This window comes from Bombina bombina, chromosome 3, assembly GCF_027579735.1.
Source record: "Bombina bombina isolate aBomBom1 chromosome 3, aBomBom1.pri, whole genome shotgun sequence".
Lineage (NCBI taxonomy): Eukaryota > Metazoa > Chordata > Amphibia > Anura > Bombinatoridae > Bombina > Bombina bombina.
This window is the reverse complement of record NC_069501.1, coordinates 198,520,385-198,541,158: the sequence shown is the minus strand read 5'-3', so window position 1 is coordinate 198,541,158 and position 20,774 is coordinate 198,520,385. Positions and strand designations below refer to the sequence as shown.

The following is a 20,774-nucleotide window of genomic DNA, read 5'->3' as shown; positions in this document are numbered from 1 at the left end:
AAAAAAGGTAATCAGCTGCACTAGCGGTGTGGTATAAAAAATCCAAAATGTATTATTGCAAGTTAAAAACAAGGTACAGGCAGGCTAAGCAGACAGAACACCCTAACATGTTTCGTGCCTAACACGGCACTTAATCATAGGAGCCGTACCCAATAGCATGCTATGTACAATTTAAAAAGACAGTACATAGAAACCTATGCACTAAGGGAAAGAGAGAGGGAGACACATGGAAAAGAGAAAGGAGGAGAAAGCTAACTACAAATGTTGAAGCACATCAAATAGAGCATAAGCAAAAATTTGAACAGCCTGAAAATTGCTCAGATGTATTAGTACATTAATGCATGGATAAATTAAATACAATTAAACAGTAAACTATACCTAAAGCAAAAAGCAATTATTATTTAAACTAAAACAAAAAGGTAACTTGAAACAAAGTAAAATAAATACACAGTTGGGCTTGCTATAGAGTATAGATTGAATTTAGTGCTTTAAATGTATATATGTCAAAAAGAGGTCATTGTCCTCTTCCTTCAATGTATATATGTCAAAAATAATCAATATATTTGAAACCCACTATAGTGTATTTCAAACTGGGATACAAAGTTATACATAGATGGCTCTTCTGTAATATTTAAAGAGTTGGATATACCAAAACTATTCATTTAGAGTCAATATTATGTAATCCCAGCATGAAATCTTTTCCATGTGTCTCCCTCTCTCTTTCCCTTAGTGCATAGGTTTCTATGTACTGTCTTTTTAAATTGTACATATCATGCTATTGGGTATGGCTCCTTTAAAAGGACACCTGTCCTATGATTAAGTGCCGTGTTAGGCACGAAACATGTTAGGATGTTCTGTCTGCTTAGCCTGCCTGTACCTTGTTTTTAACTTGCAATAATAAATTTTGGATTTTTTATACCACACCGCTAGTGCAGCTGATTACCTTTTATTCAATTCTAAAATGATCCTCCAGCACTGTAAGATCCCTAGTGAAATATTCAAAAGGCAGATGTTGCTTTTCTTCTCCAAGGGGTGGGGGGTTCCCTGCATTTCGGTATGTGAAGGAGAGACAAGCGTAGTGCAATATAGCTCTGCATGACATGACAGTTCTGCTGCATTTGCACTTTGTGCTTTCTATTTTATATCACTTTACACTTTGGATTACATTATATTTCAATATCTGAATATACCTTCACAGGTTCTGTGTAACTTTAACAAATTAGGCCCATTGTATATTTATGTGTATATTTTACAAATTAGATTGCACTTTGCATGTCTTTTATTTAAATTAAAACTGAAAAACTGTCAGCTTTAGTTTCCCATAAAGCGTCATTACTTTCTATTGGCCAGATAATTAAACATTCTCTAGTTTGGAGAGAGAATATCGTGCTGACTTCACAGGGGCATAACTCACTGAATTGTCTAAGAAAAGGGGAGGAAACAGGAAATCCCAGAGAGTTGAGAGACTCCTTCCATAGAAAGTAATGAAGCTCTCTGGGATACAAAATTTCACATGGTAGAGAGAAGGCAACTGAAGAACCCCTGGAGCTGATATAAAGGCTCCGTTTTTGGATCAATTTCAAATTAAATTGAAATGTTTTCACTACAATTTAACTTGCTTTTGTCTATATTTTAGTGTATATTACTTTTCTGTTAGTTAAAATAAGTGTATTGTGAATTGTGAGCAAACTTTACAGGTGGCAAGACAAATCAGTGAGACCAGCTTGTTTAAAATGCTTACAAAATTTCACAGGACTTGTGAGAGAGACATACCCTGGGAACTCCACAGTTCAGCCCAGGGAACCACCCTTTACCCTCCCACTTTCTGAAGCTGTCAGTTTTAGTTTGCAACGCAGCAAATTCAATTTGCAATGTAATTTGTAAAAGCTACACAGAAATATACAAAGTATGATCCTAATTTGTTAAAGTAACACAGAAGCTTTTAAAATATAACCAGAATTTGTAAAATCACTGCTAGATCAAAATGTAAATGTATTAAAATATAAATGCTATAATACTGAAAAGATCCAATCTAAAGTGAAAATGAATCTAAAATACAAAGCACAAAGTGTAATTGTAACAAAACTCATATATAGAAATAAAAGAGATTTTGCAGTGCCCTGATATTCAAAATCTCTCTACTCAGGTGAGATATTCTAAAATGATCATCAGCACTGCAAGATCCCTAGTGAAATATTCAAAAACCAGATGTTGATTTTCTTCTCCAAGGGGGGTTCCCTGCATTTTGGTATGCGAAGGAGAGACAAGCCTAGTGCAATATAGCTCTACATGACAAAGCACTGCTAGATCAAAATGTAAATGTATTAAAATACAAATGCTATAATACTGAAAAGACCCAATCTAAAGTGAAAAGGAATCTAAAATACAAAGCACAAAGTGTAATTGTAACAACTCATATATAGAAATAAAATAGATTTCTCAGTGGTGGAGAGTTCTGCCCTTTTTCTTTTGAATATTCAGTGAGTTCAGCTCCTGTGAAGTATGAACTCAATTTTATTACAAGCACAGAGACTTCATATTTGCTATCTCTTTCTTTTACTGTTCAATGCAGCCTTTAAAAGTTCATAACATATAACATCAATAAATACAGAAAATTTAAATAACAGAGAAAAAAGTTAAAATGTTTTAAATTTAAACAGTATGACCAGTAAAGCAAAGGAGAGACTGGTCAATAAGGATACAAGTGACAATCACCAACTGACCAATACAAAATATAACATCCATTTCTTTTGCTGCTGTTGAACAATAAATACCTTGAATTCAACCCTCAGTCTTCCAATTCAAAAATTGAAAAACATCAAAAAAGAAATAACAAAATTATTAACAAAACAACTAGTCTCCATTAGGTCAATAGCCAGAATAGTAGGGTAACTCTCATCCTCTATTCAGGCTATTTTTCCTGCTTCTTTACATTATCGAGAACTTTAACGTTTAAAAATTTTCCATTTGCAGAAAGGCCTTTCTTACAATCATTATATTCCTCTATCGTTGGAAGCAAAAGAAGAACTTCTATGGTGGCTAGCAAACATAGAAGCCTGGAATGGAAGAGCCATTTTCGGGAGTTCTTCAGATATAGTAATAGAATCGGATGTGAGCGGTTCCGGTTGGGGTGCCCGTTGTGGACCTTGTATTACCGGAGGAAAATGGTCTCTTGGGGAAAAGAATCTACACATAAATTGTCTGCAACTTTTGGCAGGTTCCTTTGCAGTCAAAAGTTTTTCAAATATTTCTGCCCCAATATCCATTCTCCTTCGTATGGACAACGTATCTGCAGTTCGTTATTTAAATCACCTGGGAGGTACCAAATCCAGAGATCTTTCGAACATCACCAAGGAATTTATTCATCTCTGCTTAGAAAAAATATATCAATCAGAGCGGAATATATTCCAGGTCTTTCCAACACCTCAGCAGATTGGGGATCTCGTTTTCTGAGGGATGCGGGCAATTGAAAATTGAACCAAAATATTTTTCTTTGTCTTCAAAATTTGAGAGGTCCTTTTTCTATGGATTTATTTGCCTCTCATTTGAACTTCCAATTGCTCCCATTTTTCAGTTGGCGTCCAGATCCAAAGGCCAAAGCGACAATCTCATTATGTCCCAAACTCTAACTCTCATAGCCTGGACGATATTAGGGAACCCTATTCTCTTGACGGACTTTTGGAAGGAGCTAAACTTCTCATTCAAAATTCCATTGCACCAGGTACTAAAAAATGCTACCGTGCAGCATGGTCTAAATGGTCTAGTTGGTGTCTTCAAAGGGACCTGGATCCCTTTTCAGCTAATGTCAATCAAGTATTTAATTTTCTTTCTTCTCTTTTTGACTCCGGTTTAGCTTACTGTTCTATCAATGTTTCTCGTTCGGCAATCTCTGCATTCCATTCTTTGGTTAACAATTCTCTTATAGGTCAACATCCTTTAATCTGTAAATTATTAAAAGCAATAAGACTCCAACGTCCTCTAGCTCCTAAATATAATTTCTTTTGGGACGTTGATTTAATTTTTTCTCTGTTTAAGAAATTGCCTCCTAATGGTTCATCATCTTTAAAACAATTATCAGCTAAACTTGCTACCCTTTTATGTATTATTTCTTTTCGTAGAGTTTCTGACATTAAAGCTTTAGATTTCAACTCTAAACGTTTATCTCCTGAGTCACTTTTATTCTTTCTCGTAGAACTAAAACCTTTTCTTCATCTATCTTCTATACTTATCTTCCTTCTGAACTTGCTTTATGTGTGGTTAAATGTTTGAAAGAATATGAATCTAGAACTTCATCCTTTAGACTCTCTTCTTCCTCTCAATTGTTAATCTCTTTTGTTTCCCCTTTCTCTCCTGTTACTTCTACCACTATTGCAAGGTGGGTTAAATGGGTAATGAAAGAAGTTAGTATTGACATGTCTTTTTCAGCACATTCAGTGAGAGGTTCAGCGGCTTCTAAAGCATTTTTGAAATCTACCTCTCCAACAAATTTTGAACGCTGCTGATTGGTTATCTGACTATCTTTAAACAGTTTTATTTCAAACTCATTCAACACGCCTCATTAAATGTATTTTCTTAATAAGCTTTAAACTAGCAAATATGAAGTCTCTCTGCTTGTAATAAAATTCCAATTATCCTAATTTTGTGAAGGAATAATCTAGATTTTATTAAAGACACAGAGAGCAATATTTTCCCTCCCTTATTGTTATACCCTCCCATATGATGTTACTTACCTTTATTTTTTCTTATAGCTCCAAATCAATGAAGATGTTTTAAAAAAATGAAGGTTTTCTTCCTTCCACTTATAAGTCATCTTTCAAAGTCTCTTCAAATTGGATGAGAAAATTTTCTTCTTGGCTTTGGACGAATTCTACCATCAAGAGTTGTTTACCTGTTTTTGAAACTCTTTTTCTGGATTTTATTTTATTGTTGTTTTTTGAGCATTTTCAAAATTTGCTCCTTTTTCCTCCAATTCACCAGCATCGGCAAGAAAGAGGACGTTATATTTTGTATTGGTCAGTTGGTGATTGTCACTTGTATCCTCATTGGCCAGTCTCTCCTTTGCTCTACTGGTCATACTGTTTAAATTTCAAAAAAATTAACTTTTTTCTCTGTTATTTAAAATTTCTGTATTTATTGATGTTATATGTTATGAACTTTTTAAAGGCTGCATTAACAGTAAAAGAAAGAAAAAGCAAATATTCGTCTCTGTGTCTTTAATAAAATCTAGATTATTCCTTCACAAAATTGGGATAATCGGAATTTCTCTCGAAGCTGCAGAATCTTTGAATATCAGGGCCTCAGTAAGTATTGCTGTGCTATATAGTGACACCTAATGTATTACAGTAATAGTTTTATGGTTAAAAGGGGCATATAACTCAAATTATTTTCCCCAGAAATGGCTAGATTACAAAGGGGAGCACTAATTTGTGTGCCCGCAAATGGGCAAATTTGACCATTGGGGGGGGGGGGGGCGCGATAAATAACCAGTCATTACAAGGGCTCAGAAAATTAACCAGACATCAGATATCTGGTAAATTTTCTAAAAGTCCCCCAACTAGGCCCCAAATTTCAATATAGTAATCTTTATTAAAAAATAAAAATGGTAGCATCTTTATCTTTTAATAAAGTAACTGCAAAAAGCAGTTATAAGGGGGGGCTAAAAGTGGCGGCTGAGGGATGTTAGAAAAAAAAAAAACGGCACTAAAAAGTGCCATTACATAGGGTTCTATGCAAACTGTGTGTTCCCTGTAAATATTTATGTATATGAATATATACATATATATTTATGTATTAATATGTGTATATACACTTATTAACACACACACACACATATTTATGTATTATTATGTGTATATACACTTATTAACACACACACACACACACACACATATATTTATGTATTATTATGTGTATATACACTTAACACACACACACACACACATATATATATATTTATGTATTATTATGTGTGTATATACACTTATTAACACACAGATATATATTTATGTATTAATATGTGTATATACACTTATTAACACACACACACACATATATATTTATGTATTAATGTGTATATACACTTATTAACACACACATATATATTTATGTATTATTATGTGTATATACACTTATTAACACACACACACACACACATATATATATATATATTTATGTATTAATATGTGTATATACACTTATTAACACACACACACACACACATATATATTTATGTATTAATATGTGTATATACACTTATTAACACACACACACACACACACATATATATGTATTAATATGTGTATATACACTTATTAACACACACACACACACATATATATATATATATATATATATATATATATATATATATATACACATACACACACACACACACACACAGGTGGCCCTCGGTTTACGCCGGTTCAATTTTCGCCGTTTCAGAATAACAACCTTTTTTTTCCAGTCATGTGACTGCTATTGAAATGCATTGAAAACCATTGCACTAATTAAAATAGCCAGTAGGTGGAGCTGTCCGCTTGTGTTTCAGCAAAGTTAAGCAAGCTTTACAGCCTGAAATTGATCTGTGTACACAGATCAGACCAGACTTATCGAGCAACAAGTTCTAGCAGGTACTTCCTTATTATCTTCCTGTTCAGCAGCTTGAGATGAGGGTGCCTCACTACCTATTAATCACTGCAGATTGAAATGCATAGAATAGATGCAGACCCAATATTATCTAACATGCTAACAATGCAGAGAACTGTTTGCAGAAAAATGCAAGTAAAAAAACGTTTTTGTTCATTAAACTTAGTTTGATGATGATGCAGTCTGTTGTGTAATTATTTTATTAGGTGCTGTTAGCAAATGTTTTTGTTCATTAAACTTAGTTTGATTATATTTTCTGTGTTGTGTGATTATTTTATTAGGTTATAATACTGTTTTAGCAAATGTTTTCGTTCATTTAACTTAGTTTAATTATATATTCTGTGTTGTGTGATTATTTGATACTTTTTATAATGCTGTTTAGCATTTAAAGTCTTCATTTCAAAGCTTTAAAAATAATGTATTAGGTGTTACTTATGTCAATTTTGAGAGGGGTCTGGCACCTAACTCCCTCACTTCCCATTGACTTACATTATAAACTGGGTTTCAATTTACAACGGTTTCGATTTACAACCATTCCTTCTGGAACCTAACCCCGGCGTAAGCTGAGGGCTACCTGTATATATATATATACATATATATATATATATATTCTTTGTCATGTACATCTTCTACTTATTTGCCCCCCTTTTCCTCTAATATAACTGAAAATATTTTGTTTTGCAAATTCCATGAGATGCTGAAGAGCATAATCCCCTTGTCATATTTAGAGTGTTTTACCATTGTGTCACTGAATAAAATAAGCTAAATGATTTTGAAACATTTAGGGCTAGATTACAAGTAGAGCGCAATCATTAACACAGGTTGCATTATATTGCGTCTGGACATGCACTAAGAATAGCGCACAATCTGGAATTACAAGTACATGGTAAAAATCCTTAGAAAAAATCCTTTAGGACCTCAGAAAGGAATATTACAAGTAATTTAATCAGGCAACATTTAGACACCAATCTGCAAGCACTACCCAGGTGCTGAACCAAACATGGGTCGGCTCCTATCTTACATTCTTGCTTTTTCAAATAAAAATACCAAGAGAATGAAGAAAAATCGATAATATGAAAATTGCATGCTCTATCTTATTCGTGAAAGTTTAATTTTGACTAGACTATCCCTTTAATCTAATTTTCTCAGATGAGGACAGTTTGGGACAGTTATAAATGGGTCAAATTACAATAAAAGTATATTCCATACATTTTTATGACACATAATAAAACATTTTACATTACAAGTTACTTTTAAGTAATTTATTTAGTCAAATACAATGAATGGCCCAGCACTTACTTGTGCACGCTGTCAGGATCCTGCACCGACCCAAAACAACTTCAGTGAATCAAAAGACAGCAGCACCGCTAGGTATACATCAATATCCTTTTATTAGTGAGACATCACATAAAACAACAACAACGTTTCGGTCACCAACTGACCTTAATCATGTTATACAAATGAGTATTCTTAGCCACTTTTTATACCCTCACATAGGGGAGGAACTTATTACCTGTCCAGGTGATACATATTTTGTACTTTCACAAAAGGTTACAATACCTCCTCTAGTGGACACAGGAATAACCATCTTCTTAATATATTCTAACCTGAAAAACACATATCCAAACAAAAATGTTCAATTTCATATATATTAGCTCAGTAATTTCATAAAAACAATTAAATATCATAGACAGCAGCATACTGATTATGTACAAATTCAGCAAGAAATACCACCATAGTACAAAAATTCTTAATTAACACCTAGTCATACTGTATTTATAAGGTCAATTTCAATTTCCTTATTCATCCCCAGTGGGATGAGGGACTGGAGGGTATAAATCCAAAATGTTTCCCTAGATTTTAAGAGTTTTTGTCTATCTCCACCTCTCCTTGGTTTCCTAATCTGTTCAATAACTTGAAATCTAAGTTGTGAAATAGTGTGGACTGTCTGCAAAAAATGATTGGACACAGGAGCATCCATATTCTTACAACGGATGCTAGATTTGTGCTCCTTCATCCTATCCCTGACCCTACTTGTCGACTCACCGATATATATCTTCGAGCATGGACACTTAATCAAATATATCACAAAATCTGAATTACAGGTAAAAAAAGCCAGAGATCTTAAACTTTTTCCAGTTAACAGATTAATAAAACAATCTCCTTTAATAAAATTATTGCAGCATCCAAGGCACGGAAAACACCCAAATTTAGGGGTGGAAATAAAGGTCTGTCTCATACCCTTCTCTGAGCCCATATCAGCTCTTACCAATGTATCCTTAAGATTCTTGCATCTCTTATAGGCTGACATAGGTGGCTCCTCAAATTCTTTAATATGGGGATTTAAATCCTTCACAATAGCCCAATGTTTTCTAATAATCCTACCGACTTCATTGCTAAAGGAATTATATTGTGAGACAAAGACCAATCTGTTGTTCTCTTTACTCTTATCTCCCCTCTTTATCCCTTTAAGGATAGATTCTCTAGAGATCATATCAACCTCTCTAATTTGCTGCTGAACAAGTTGCTCAGGGAAACCCCTTTCCAGAAAACAATATCCCATCTCCTGTAATCTGACTTTTCCTACTGCTTCATCTGACACAATTTTCTTCACTCTAAGAAGCTGGCTCCTAGGAAAACGTTTAATTAGTGAGGGTGGATGTGCACTTTCATACCTTAATAGGCTATTTCTGTCACTTTCCTTCTTATAGAGGTCTATTTTTAAGTTCCTTCCATTTTTAATGACAGAAGTATCCAAAAATGCCACTGACTCCTCACTATGTGTAAGTTTAAATTTAATATGTCTTGTAGAGACATTCAGATCCGCCACAAACTCCAGTAAGGAGTCGATGTCACCCCCCATATGCCAAAGACATCATCTATATATCTAAACCAACATAATCCATATTGTTGGAACATCTTGTTGATATATACAAACTTCTCCTCATATATATTCATGAATATATTGGCATATGGGGGGGGGGGCGACATTCGACCCCGTAGCTGTGCCCTGACATTAAATATAAAACTGATCTTGGAAAAGGAAATAGTTACAATAGAGGATACGCTGTAACAATTCTATTGCAAATTCACATTGAATATTTGACAATATACCACTGGATCTAATAGCCTGTCTCATTGTATCCAAACCACTATTATGGGTAACGGACGTATAAAGGCTATTAACATCCAACGTATGTAGAATAAATTTGTCACTTTGTATTGCCACATTCTCAAGCTTAATCAGAAAATCTGCAGTATCCTTGATATATGACAATGATTCAGTAACAAGCGGTCTTAATAATTTATCCAGATATATAGAAACATTCGTAAGGATAGAATTAGTACTAGCCACAATCGGACGACCTGGAGGTGTTTTATCATTTTTATGTATTTTAGGATAAAATTGTTAAGACCGCTATAAAAAGGGGAGATAAGAATAAAGAGAATAACAGACTGGTCTTTGTCTCACAATATAATTCCCTTAGCAATGAAGTCGGTAGGATTATTAGAAAACATTGGGCTATTGTGAAGGATTTAAATCCCCATATTAAAGAATTTAAGGAGCCACCTATGTCAGCCTATAAGAGATGCAAGAATCTTAAGGATACATTGGTAAGAGCTGATATGGGCTCAGAGAAGGGTATGAGACAGACCTTTATTTCCACCCCTAAATTTGGGTGTTTTCCGTGCCTTGAATGCTGCAACTGCAATAATGTTATTAAATGAGATTGTTTTGTTCATCCATTCACTGGAACAAAGTTTAAGATCTCTGGCTTTTTTACCTGTAATTCAGATTTTGTGATATATTTGATTAAGTGTCCATGCTCGAAGATATATATCGGTGAGTCGACACGTAGGGTCAGGGATAGGATGAACGAGCACAAATCTAGAATCCGTTGTAAGAATATGGATGCTCCTGTGTCCAATCATTTTTTGCAGACAGGCCACACTATTTCACAACTTAGATTTCAAGTTATTGAACAGGTTAGGAAACCAAGGAGAGGTGGAGATAGACAAAAACTCTTAAAATCTAGGGAAACATTTTGGATTTATACCCTCCAGTCCCTCATCCCACTGGGGATGAATAAGGAAATTGACTGGAATGTCACCTTATAAATACAGTATGACTAGGTGTTAATTAAGAATTTTTGTACTATGGTGGTATTTCTTGCTGAATTTTTACATAATCAGTATGCTGCTGTCTATGATATTTAATTGTTTTTATGAAATTACTGAGCTAATATATATGAAATTGAACATTTTTGTTTGGATATGTGTTTTTCAGGTTAGAATATATTAAGAAGATGGTTATTCCTGTGTCCACTAGAGGAGGTATTGTAACCTTTTGTGAAAGTACAAAATATGTATCACCTGGACAGGTAATAAGTTCCTCCCCTATGTGAGGGTATAAAAAGTGGCTAAGAATACTCATTTGTATAACATGATTAAGGTCAGTTGGTGACCGAAACGTTGTTGTTGTTTTATGTGATGTCTCACTAATAAAAGGATATTGATGTATACCTAGCGGTGCTGCTGTCTTTTGATTCACTGAAGTAATTTATTTAGCCCAGGAATTTAATATTTAAGTAAGACTTTTGGCACAGCCATTAATTGTACAGTATATAATATTAAAAATATGTTAACTAAAAATCTTCTGCAGGCACAAAATATTGAAATAATAAGCAGCCAATCAACCTGTATTTCAATAAAATTACCTTAATGCACTTCACTTCTCATTAATAATCTATTTGTTGTCACTTTGCAGAGCTTGCTATATGTGGTGCACATATGGAGTTTGAGGACACATGTGAATGTGTGTGCAGACGAACATGCCCTGAACACCACATTCTAAACCAAGAGAATTGTACTTGTCGAATGCCGGGAAAGTCTGGAAAGCTGCTCACAAAAACAGAAGATATTTTACCATAATACCTACAGGTAATATAATAATGCTTTCTTATGTTACAGTATATATATATATATATATATATATATATTAATGATTTATTTCACACTTAAAGGAACACTTAACAAGAAAGAAATTACTAAAGAATATCATATCTGACAATTCTAAACATTTTTAGAACAAATTTCCATTGTGTTTGCTGCAATTGTTTTTTAATAGCCAAACTCCACCCACGGCTTGTCTTATTTGGAAGAGCCAATCCAGACTTGAGACTTGAGCCCCTGTCATTGTGTTAGTATAAACAAAACTGTTTTGCAGTTGTTTAGAGTAGCAGATTCAGGAGAAATGTGAGGAAACAGTTTTTTACAGAAAGGTTGGTGGATTCATTTAATAAACATCCGATAGAGGTGGTAAACACAAGGACTGTAAAATAATAAAAAATGCCTAGGACATGCATAAGGCTATTCTAAGAAATATGTAACACGTAATATAGGTAGACTTGATGGGCCTTTTTGGTTCTTGTATACCGTCAAATTCTCTGTTTCTATGTTATATGATAAAGCCAATAAGGGAACGATGTGTAGCAGGATTAGCATTTCCAGCTCTAAAATTAAAAAAATAACAATATTCAGAGCTAAATTATATGAAAAGGGACAAAAATAAATAATGAAAGTATATTGCAAAGTTATTTTAATACGAATAACTAAATATTTTATACAAAAACTTCAAGGTGTTTACTGTCCCTTTAAAGTTTGTTGAAATGATCATGAATATATGGATGTACTCCATAGTCCCCTACCTGTATATTACTGGTTCATCCCTTATTTTCAGCTTTGTAACCAAGTTCACTATTCTAATCCATTAGAATCTCCATGCAAATACATAGTATGGCAGCTTGGTTGATTTGTGGTCTGCTTTTAACTGCTATTCCAATCCAGCCAGAGTTAGTACAAACAATGAAATTAGTTATTTATATCAATCTCTATGGAGTTTTTCACAAGACCAAAGCAAAAGTAAAACATGGCAAGTAATGTATAATTAATTTTAACCAAACATTCTGTTTTAATGCGTCCGAAAAAAAAAAAAGCAAATTAGAACAAAAAACGCCATCTGTAAAAAGCAGAACATATAGGTGCCTAACAAGCTTGTTGAGCCAGGATGCCTTGAAATCATGCATGCTACTAGGCCACGCCCACCCTGAGAAACTAGAACATGTGAATTGCCTATTGCCTTCCACATCTACAAGGAGATTTGGGATTAAAGGAAAAAATCATTGAAAGTTGACTGGACACCTTGAGCAGTGACAAGTCAAGGTTATGAGGACCACAGCAGAGTTATCCATAATTAGGTGATTGATAATGAAGAAAAATAAAAAGTAAATGAACCTCTGTAATAGGAGTTGAGCGTTCCAATCCACAACAATATTGAAGCATCCAGGTAAAATACTCAACTTTGATGGCAATATTTTAGCTAGACATTTGTGTATTACATCTTTGGTTATACTGGACGTTTTGTTAATATTTTGGAGAGCAAACAATGTCAACAGAGTTTAGAAGTTGGGGATTAGATTTTACAAACTTTTTTTACCAAGAAAGAAGCAACAAGGAATTTCATGCATTTCATATTATATATTCATATGTAAATATATGAATGACCCTTTTCATATATTTACATATGGGGGAGCACAAAAATGATGAGGAGCAGGAATTAAGGCTTTAGTAATCCCATGATTCAAACCAATTTACAGAGTGGGATGTCTTTGTTAACATAATGGAAATGCATTTTTAAGCAATCTCGTAGGAGGTAAATATCCTACATTATTAAATGCTGATATGAATTTTGTGAGATTGCCTGAGAAAAGTCTAGAGGGAGTTCTACCTCTGAAGCCTCTCAATTGCTAGTTCTGCTTTGGGATGGAATAGAGTTCATCATAGATGGGTTGTTCAGTGCACATTGCAAGTAAATTCTAATCTAACTTTCCCAGGATTATAATAAAAAAGGATTCTTTTTTCAGGGGTAAAATCATTTTTATGTAATTATTGATTTATATATATATTGAACCCCAAAAATGTTACCATTACACTGGGCCCTAACTCAGTGAGTTCATGGTCTTATGCCTTACACTATGTATCAGTTCCTGAATAACAAAGATCTAATTCTAAATTCTCCTCATTTCTATTGTATTTTATATGTGTTACATATAAAGTAACCACCATTACTGAATTGCACCCACTACTGTAACTAACATTGTACATTTCTAAACTCCTATAGTTCTTCTTTTCTATATTTGTAGTGCTTTTTTGAATGGTTCAATAAGAATATTTTAAAGAAGTTTAGCTTTATAAAGGCCCATTTATCAAGCACCGTATGGAGCTTGTGGGCCCCGTGTTTCTGGCGAGTCTTCAGTCTAAAGACTGCAGCTCCATAACCTTCTCCGCAATCAGCAAGGTCTTGCGGACCTGATCCACACTGTCGGATCAGGTCCGCAAGACCATAGATACATAGGCCCCATACAGTCTTTTCTTATACCAGTGTTTCCTCAAGTACCCCCAACAGTCCTGGTTTTTATTATAGCTAAACCAGTGCACAGGTGTAGTAATCAGCTGATCAGTAACCAACCTGCTCTCATCCATCAGATGATTATTTCACCTGTGCTCTAGTTCAGCTATAATGAAAGCCAGGACTGTTGGGCGTACTTGAGGACCGCGGTTGGGAAACACTGTCTTAAAAAACTGTTCCTTTTATTTTTGTTTAATTTTTAAACTTTTTGGTTTGTATTTGAAATTACCCAGATAATTGCATAAATCACATTGGCTCCTGAACTAATTAAGGGAACATTCAAAAATAACTTATTGTGCTCAATAACCCCAAAATAATCTCCTAAGCAAATTTGCAATATACTTGATATTTAAAATAAAAAGGTTGGATAGCCAACATTTTTGGATAAGCAAGATTCTGAGTCTCTGACTGGTGCGCATGCAGACGTTTGATTTACAGGTAAAAGTACGCATGGGCCTCTATTTATCAATCCGTCCACCGCAAATACGCTGGAATTCCACAGCGTATTTGTGGCGAGCCTGATTCGCCTTAGTTATCAAACCCTACAGACCGGCAAAAGAAGAATTTTGTGACGTAACATACGATCCGCAGGACTCAGTCCGAAATAGATTGATGCTTACGTCACTTCAGATGTTCCGAATGCAAGTTCGGCACTATCCGACTACTTTTGCTACCTACATTATATTTATTACCCCTAATCTGCCCCCCCTACACCGCCGCCACCTACATTATATTTATTAACCCCTAATCTGCCCCCCCTACACCGCCACCTACATTATATTTATTACCCCTAATCTGCCCCCCTACACCGCCGCCACTATATTAAATTTATTAACCCCTAAACCTAAGTCTAACCCTAACACCCCTAACTTAAATATAATTTAAATAAATCTAAATAAATTATTCCTATTTAAAACTAAATACTTACCTATAAAATAAACCTTAAGCTAGCTACAATATATCCGATAGTTACATTGTATCTAGTTTAGGGCTTATTTTTATTTTACAGGCAACTTTGTGTTTATTTTAACTAGGTACAATAGTTATTAACTATTTAATAACTACCTAGTTAAAATTAATACAAAAGTACCTGTAAAATAAAACCTAACCTAAGTTACAATTACACCTAACACTACACTATAATTAAATTAATTACCTACATTAACTACAATTAAATAAAATTAAATAAAATTATCTAAAGTACAAAAACAAACAAACACTAAATTACAGAAAATAATAAAATAATTACAAGATTTTCAAACTAATTACACCTAATCTAATCCCCCTAACAAAATAAAAAAGCCCCCCAAAATAAAAAAAAGCCCTACCCTATACTAAATTACAAATAGCCCTTAAAAGGGCTTTTTGCTGGGCATAGCCCCCAAAGTAATCAGCTCATTTACCTGAAAAAAAAAGTACAATACCCCCCCAACATTAAAACCCACCACCCACACACCCAACCCTACTCTAAAACCCACCCAATCCCCCCCCCTCTTAAAAAAAACCTAACACTAACCCTTTGAAGATCACCCTACCTTGAGACGTCTTCACCCAACCGGGCCAAAGTCCTCAACGAAGCCGGGTGAAGTGGTTCTCCAGACGGGCAGAAGTCTTCATCCAAGCCGGGCAGAAGAGGTCCTCCAGACGGGCAAAAGTCTTCATCCAGACGGCATCTTCTATCTTCATCCATCCGGCAGGGAGCGGCTCCATCTTCAAGACATCCGACGCGGAGCATCCTTCCTGGCCGACGACTACCCGACAAATGAAGGTTCCTTTAAGTGACGTTATCCAAGATGGCTTCCCTTCAATTCCGATTGGCTGATAGAATTCTATCAGCCAATCGGAATTAAGGTAGGAAAAATCCTATTGGTTGATGCAATCAGCCAATAGGATTGAAGTTCAATCCTATTGGCTGATCCAATCAGCCAATAGGATTGAGCTTGCATTCTATTGGCTGTTCCAATCAGCCAATATAATGCAAGCTCAATCCTATTGGCTGATTGGATCAACCAATAGGACTGTTCCTACCTTAATTCCGATTGGCTGATAGAATTCTATCAGCCAATCGGAATTGAAGAGACGCCATCTTGGATGACGTCACTTAAAGGAACCTTGATTCGTCGGGTAGTCGTCGGCTAGGAAGGATGCTCCGCATTGGATGTCTTGAAGATGGAGCCGCTCCGCGCCGGATGAAGATAGAAGATGCCGTCTGGATGAAGATTTCTGCCCATCTGGAGGACCTCTTCTGCCTGGCTTGGATGAAGACTTCTGCCAGTCTGGAGGACCACTTCGCCCGGTTTCGTTGAAGACTTCGGCCTGGTTGGGTGAAGACGTCTCAAGGTAGGTGTCAGGGTTTTTACCCGTTTTGTTTGCCATGTGCTGCTGGCAGCCATTTTACTCACCTCTCTTGCTGACTGTGGTGCATTGTGGGGGATGCTGCTCATTTCCTGCACTTCCTTTTATGGCCAGACTGGTGTGCATCATCCATGTGAGACAGGAAGCAGTCTTAGAATTGTGATGTCATCACTTATTATTTAAAGGGCCTCTGTTCAGTATGCTTTGCCTTTGCGTTGTCTCAGACCTGTTTGTGAGAGCTCCTGTATATTACCTGGCTATCTGACGTCCCTCCTGGTTCCTGATCCCTGGCTTGTTCTTGACTCTGCTGTTTTCCTTGTTCCTGATTCCGGCTTGTCTGACTACTCGTTTTGGCTCCTGACTCGGCTGACTACCAGCTCTGGTTTTTGATTCCTGGCTTGTTATTTGACTTGTGGACTTTTTATTATTTTTGCTATTAATAAAGGTGTGATTATTTCTGCACTTCTCGTCTCAGTCTGATTCCTGGCACCCTGAGATTACGCAAAGGCCATGAATCCTGATAATCCACCTTTACCTGCCATAATTTCCAGGATGGATGAACAGGATCACCGTTTGGATCAATTTGCACTAACCCTGCAAACCCTGCTGACTCGCACTGCACATTTGGACCAAAGTGTCCCGCAAGTTATGGCTGCTCCTGTTTCCGCTGCTGCACCTAGTCCTACCAGGAGCATGTCCGGTTCTGCACCTCTACCTCAGCGATATGGAGGCAAACCTAATCAGTGCAGAGGGTTTTTGAACCAGGTGGGCATTTACTTTGAGATGTTACCTCAGGCGTTTCCCTCTGACAGAGCTAAGGTGTGATTTCTCATCTCGTTACTCTCTGACACAGCTCTTGCCTGGGCTAATCCCTTGTGGGAGACTAATAAACCTGTGATTTCAAATTACCCTGAATTTGTGGCCTCCTTTCGAAGGGTATTTGATTTTCCTGCTCGCTCCTCCTCTGCTGCTAAACGACTCATGTCCATTCAGCAAGGTACAAGATCTGTTGCTCAGTATGCCATTGAGTTCCGTACACTTGCCGCAGAGGTAGGTTGGAACAATGAAGCCCTTGTTGCCACCTTCTTTCACGGTCTCTCTGATGTGATTAAAGACGAAGTTGCTGCCAAAATTTTTCCAGAGGATCTTGAGGCATTGGTGTCTTTTTTTATCCTAATTGACATCAGACTAAGTGAGAGGCCCTCTTTCAAGGAGCGCTTGCTCCGTTGTCTCCTACATGTTTGTTCCCACCCATGCCTCCCTCTCCTCCCATGCCTTCTGGTCCCGAGTCACCAGGTACTGCTGAGCCAATGCAGTTGTGATTCACGCGTCTCTCCGCGGCGGAGAGGGCCTTTAGGAAGAGGGAGGGGCTCTGCCTCTATTGTGAGTTACAGGGCCACTTTTTGAAGTCTTGTCCTACACGGCCGGGAAATGCTCACACTTAAGGTCTTGTCGGGGGCAGACCTTGGGTAGTTTATCCTCGTCCCTGGCACCGCTAAAGAAGAAACCTTTGGTCACCATTGTCCTTTCCTGGGTGGACTCCTCCATAGTCACCCAGGCTCTTGTTGACTCCGGTGCTGCGGGCTATTTCATTGACAGTGCTTTTGTATCAAAACACTCCATTCCTGTTTTGCCTCGGTCCATTCCGCTTGCTATTGAGACCATTGATGGCAGGCCCCTTCAGCCCGCACTCGTTACTCACGAAACTGCTCCGTTATCCATGGCTGTTGGGGCTCTCCATTTTGAGACCCTCCAGTTCCAGGTGATAAACGCTCCGCATTTTCCGGTTGTTCTGGGTTATCCCTGGCTCCAAAAGCACAATCACAGTCTCGATTGGCGCAGGTCCGAAATTTTGTTGTGGTCTCCGCAATGTATTTCCACTTGTTAAAGTCTTGTGCACTTCTTCGGTATCTCAATTGCCAGAGGAGTACCGAGAGTTCCTAGACATTTTTGACAAGGTGCGTGCTAGTACGTTGCCTCCTCACCGGTCTTACGATTATGCCTTAGACCTGCAACCCAGAGCCATTCCTCCTCGGGGCCGGGTTTACCCTCTGTCTGTTGCGGAGAATTGTGCTATGGAGGAGTATGTTGCCGATGCTCTGTCCCGTGGGATCATCCGCAAATCCTGCTCTCCTGCAGGGGCTGGCTTCGTCTTTGTGAAGAAAAAGGGTGGCGAGTTAAGACCATGCATCGATTATAGGGGTCTTAATCGTCTTACCATTAAGAATGCTTACCCTATTCCGCTTATTACGGAACTCTTTGACCACCTCAAGGGAGCTATGATCTTTACTAAACTTGATTTGAGATGAGCGTACAATCTCGTTAGGATCAAGGAGGGCCACGAATGGAAAACAGCATTTGAAGGGACAGTCTACACCAGAATTGTTATTGTTTTAAAAGATAGATAATCCCTTGTTTACCCATTCCCTAGTTTTGCATAACCAACAGTTATATTTATATATTTTTTACCTTTGTGATTATCTTGTATCTAAGCCTCTGCAGACTGTCCCTTTATTTCAGTTCTTTTGACAGACTTGCAGTTTAGCCAATCAGTGATGGCTCCCAGGTAACTTCACATGCACGAGCACAGTGTTATCTATATGAAAAACATGAACTAACACCCTCTAGTGGTGAAAAACCTGTTAAAATGCAAGAGGCGGCCTTCAAGGTCTAAGAAATTAGCATATGAACCTCCTAGGTTAAGCTTTCAACTAAGAATACCAAGAGAACAAAGAAAAATTGGTGATAAAAGTAAATTGGAAAATTGTTTAAAATTACATGCCCTATCTGAATCATGAAAGTTTTTTTTGGACTAGACTGTCCCTTTAACACCAGGAGCGGGCATTATGAGTATCTTGTAATGCCCTTTGGCCTATGTAATGCTCCTGCTGTTTTCCAGGAATTTATAAATGATGTCCTACGAGATATGTTGCAACAGTGTGTTGTGGTGTACTTAGACGACATCCTCATACACTAACCCACACTTGAGGCTCATCGTTCTGATGTTACACGGGTTCTTCGGAGACTACGTGAGAACGGCCTGTTTTGTAAACTCGAGAAGTGTGAGTTCCATCAGACTCAAGAAACCTTCCTAGGTTATGTTATCTCCGCTGCAGGGTTCTCCATGGATCCTGACAAGTTATCTGCAGTTCTGCAGTGGCCTCGCCCAGTTGGTCTTCAGTCTATTCAACGTTTTTTGGGGTTCGCCAATTACTATAGAAAGTTTATTAAGAACTTTTCTTTCTTGGTCAAACCTATCACAAACATGACCCGTAAGGAGAATGATCCACTCCATTGGTCACCTACTGCTATTAAGGCCTTTGATAGTCTTAAGACTGCCTTTGCTGCCGCTCCAGTTCTGGCTCATCCTAACCCTGTCCTGCATTTCATTCTTGAGGTTGATGCATCTGAGACTGGAGTAGGTGCCCTCTTGTCTCAACATCCTACGCCTGACGGTTCCTTGCATCCGTGTGGTTTCTTCTCTAAGAAATTGTCTCCAGCGGAGTGCAATTATGAAATTGGCGACAGGGAATTACTGGCTATAATGTTGGCACTCCAGGAATGGAGGCATCTTCTCGAGGGTACTAGCGTGCCAGTGCTCATTCTTACTGACCACAATAATTTAACTTATCTTTCTGAAGCAAAACGTTTGTCCCCCCGACAGGCCAGATGGGCGCTATTTTTGTCTCGGTTTCATTTTGTTGTCTCCTACCTGCCTGGTAGTAAGAATGTTAGGGCTGATGCCCTCTCTCAACAATTTTCGCCTCTGTCCAAGGAGGAGTCTGTACCTACTCCAGTTATACCTCCTGACCATATTTTGGCTACCATACATACTAATTTGACTTCTCCCTTGGGGGAGGAGATCCTGGCTGCACAAACCAATGCACCTCCTGAGAAACCTAGTGGTAAGTGTTTTGTTCCTGAGAATCTTCGAACTAAACTTTTGCACACTTACCAATATCCTAAAGCTGCAGGTCACCCAGGCAAGAACCAAATGATTTGGTCTGTCACTCAACAATGCTGGTGGCCAGGTCTTCGTTCTGATGTTGCTGCGTATGTTGCCTCCTGCTCAGTTTGTGCACAGAATAAGACTCCTCGACGTCTTCCTGTGGGTCTTCTTCAACCTATTGCTAATGGTGAGCGTCCTTGGACACATCTTTCCATGGACTTCATTGTCGAGCTCCCTGTTTCCTTATGGTGGTTGACCGTTTTTCAAAAATGTCACATTGCATTCCCTTGAAGAAGTTGCCTACCGCTTAGTAGCTTGCTTCAATTTTTGCCCGGGAGGTCTTCCGTTTACATGGGT

General features: G+C 37.3%; 1 protein-coding gene across 1 annotated transcript in view; it reads left to right on the top strand.

The window, feature by feature from the left end:
- VEGFD (vascular endothelial growth factor D) overlaps positions 1-20,774 on the top strand; it is a 192,246-nt gene that overhangs the window by 167,924 nt on the left and 3,548 nt on the right. Inside the window, 2 exon segments of the mRNA XM_053706076.1 lie at positions 11,414-11,522; positions 11,524-11,586. Coding sequence (XP_053562051.1) covers positions 11,414-11,522; positions 11,524-11,586 — 172 coding nt within the window.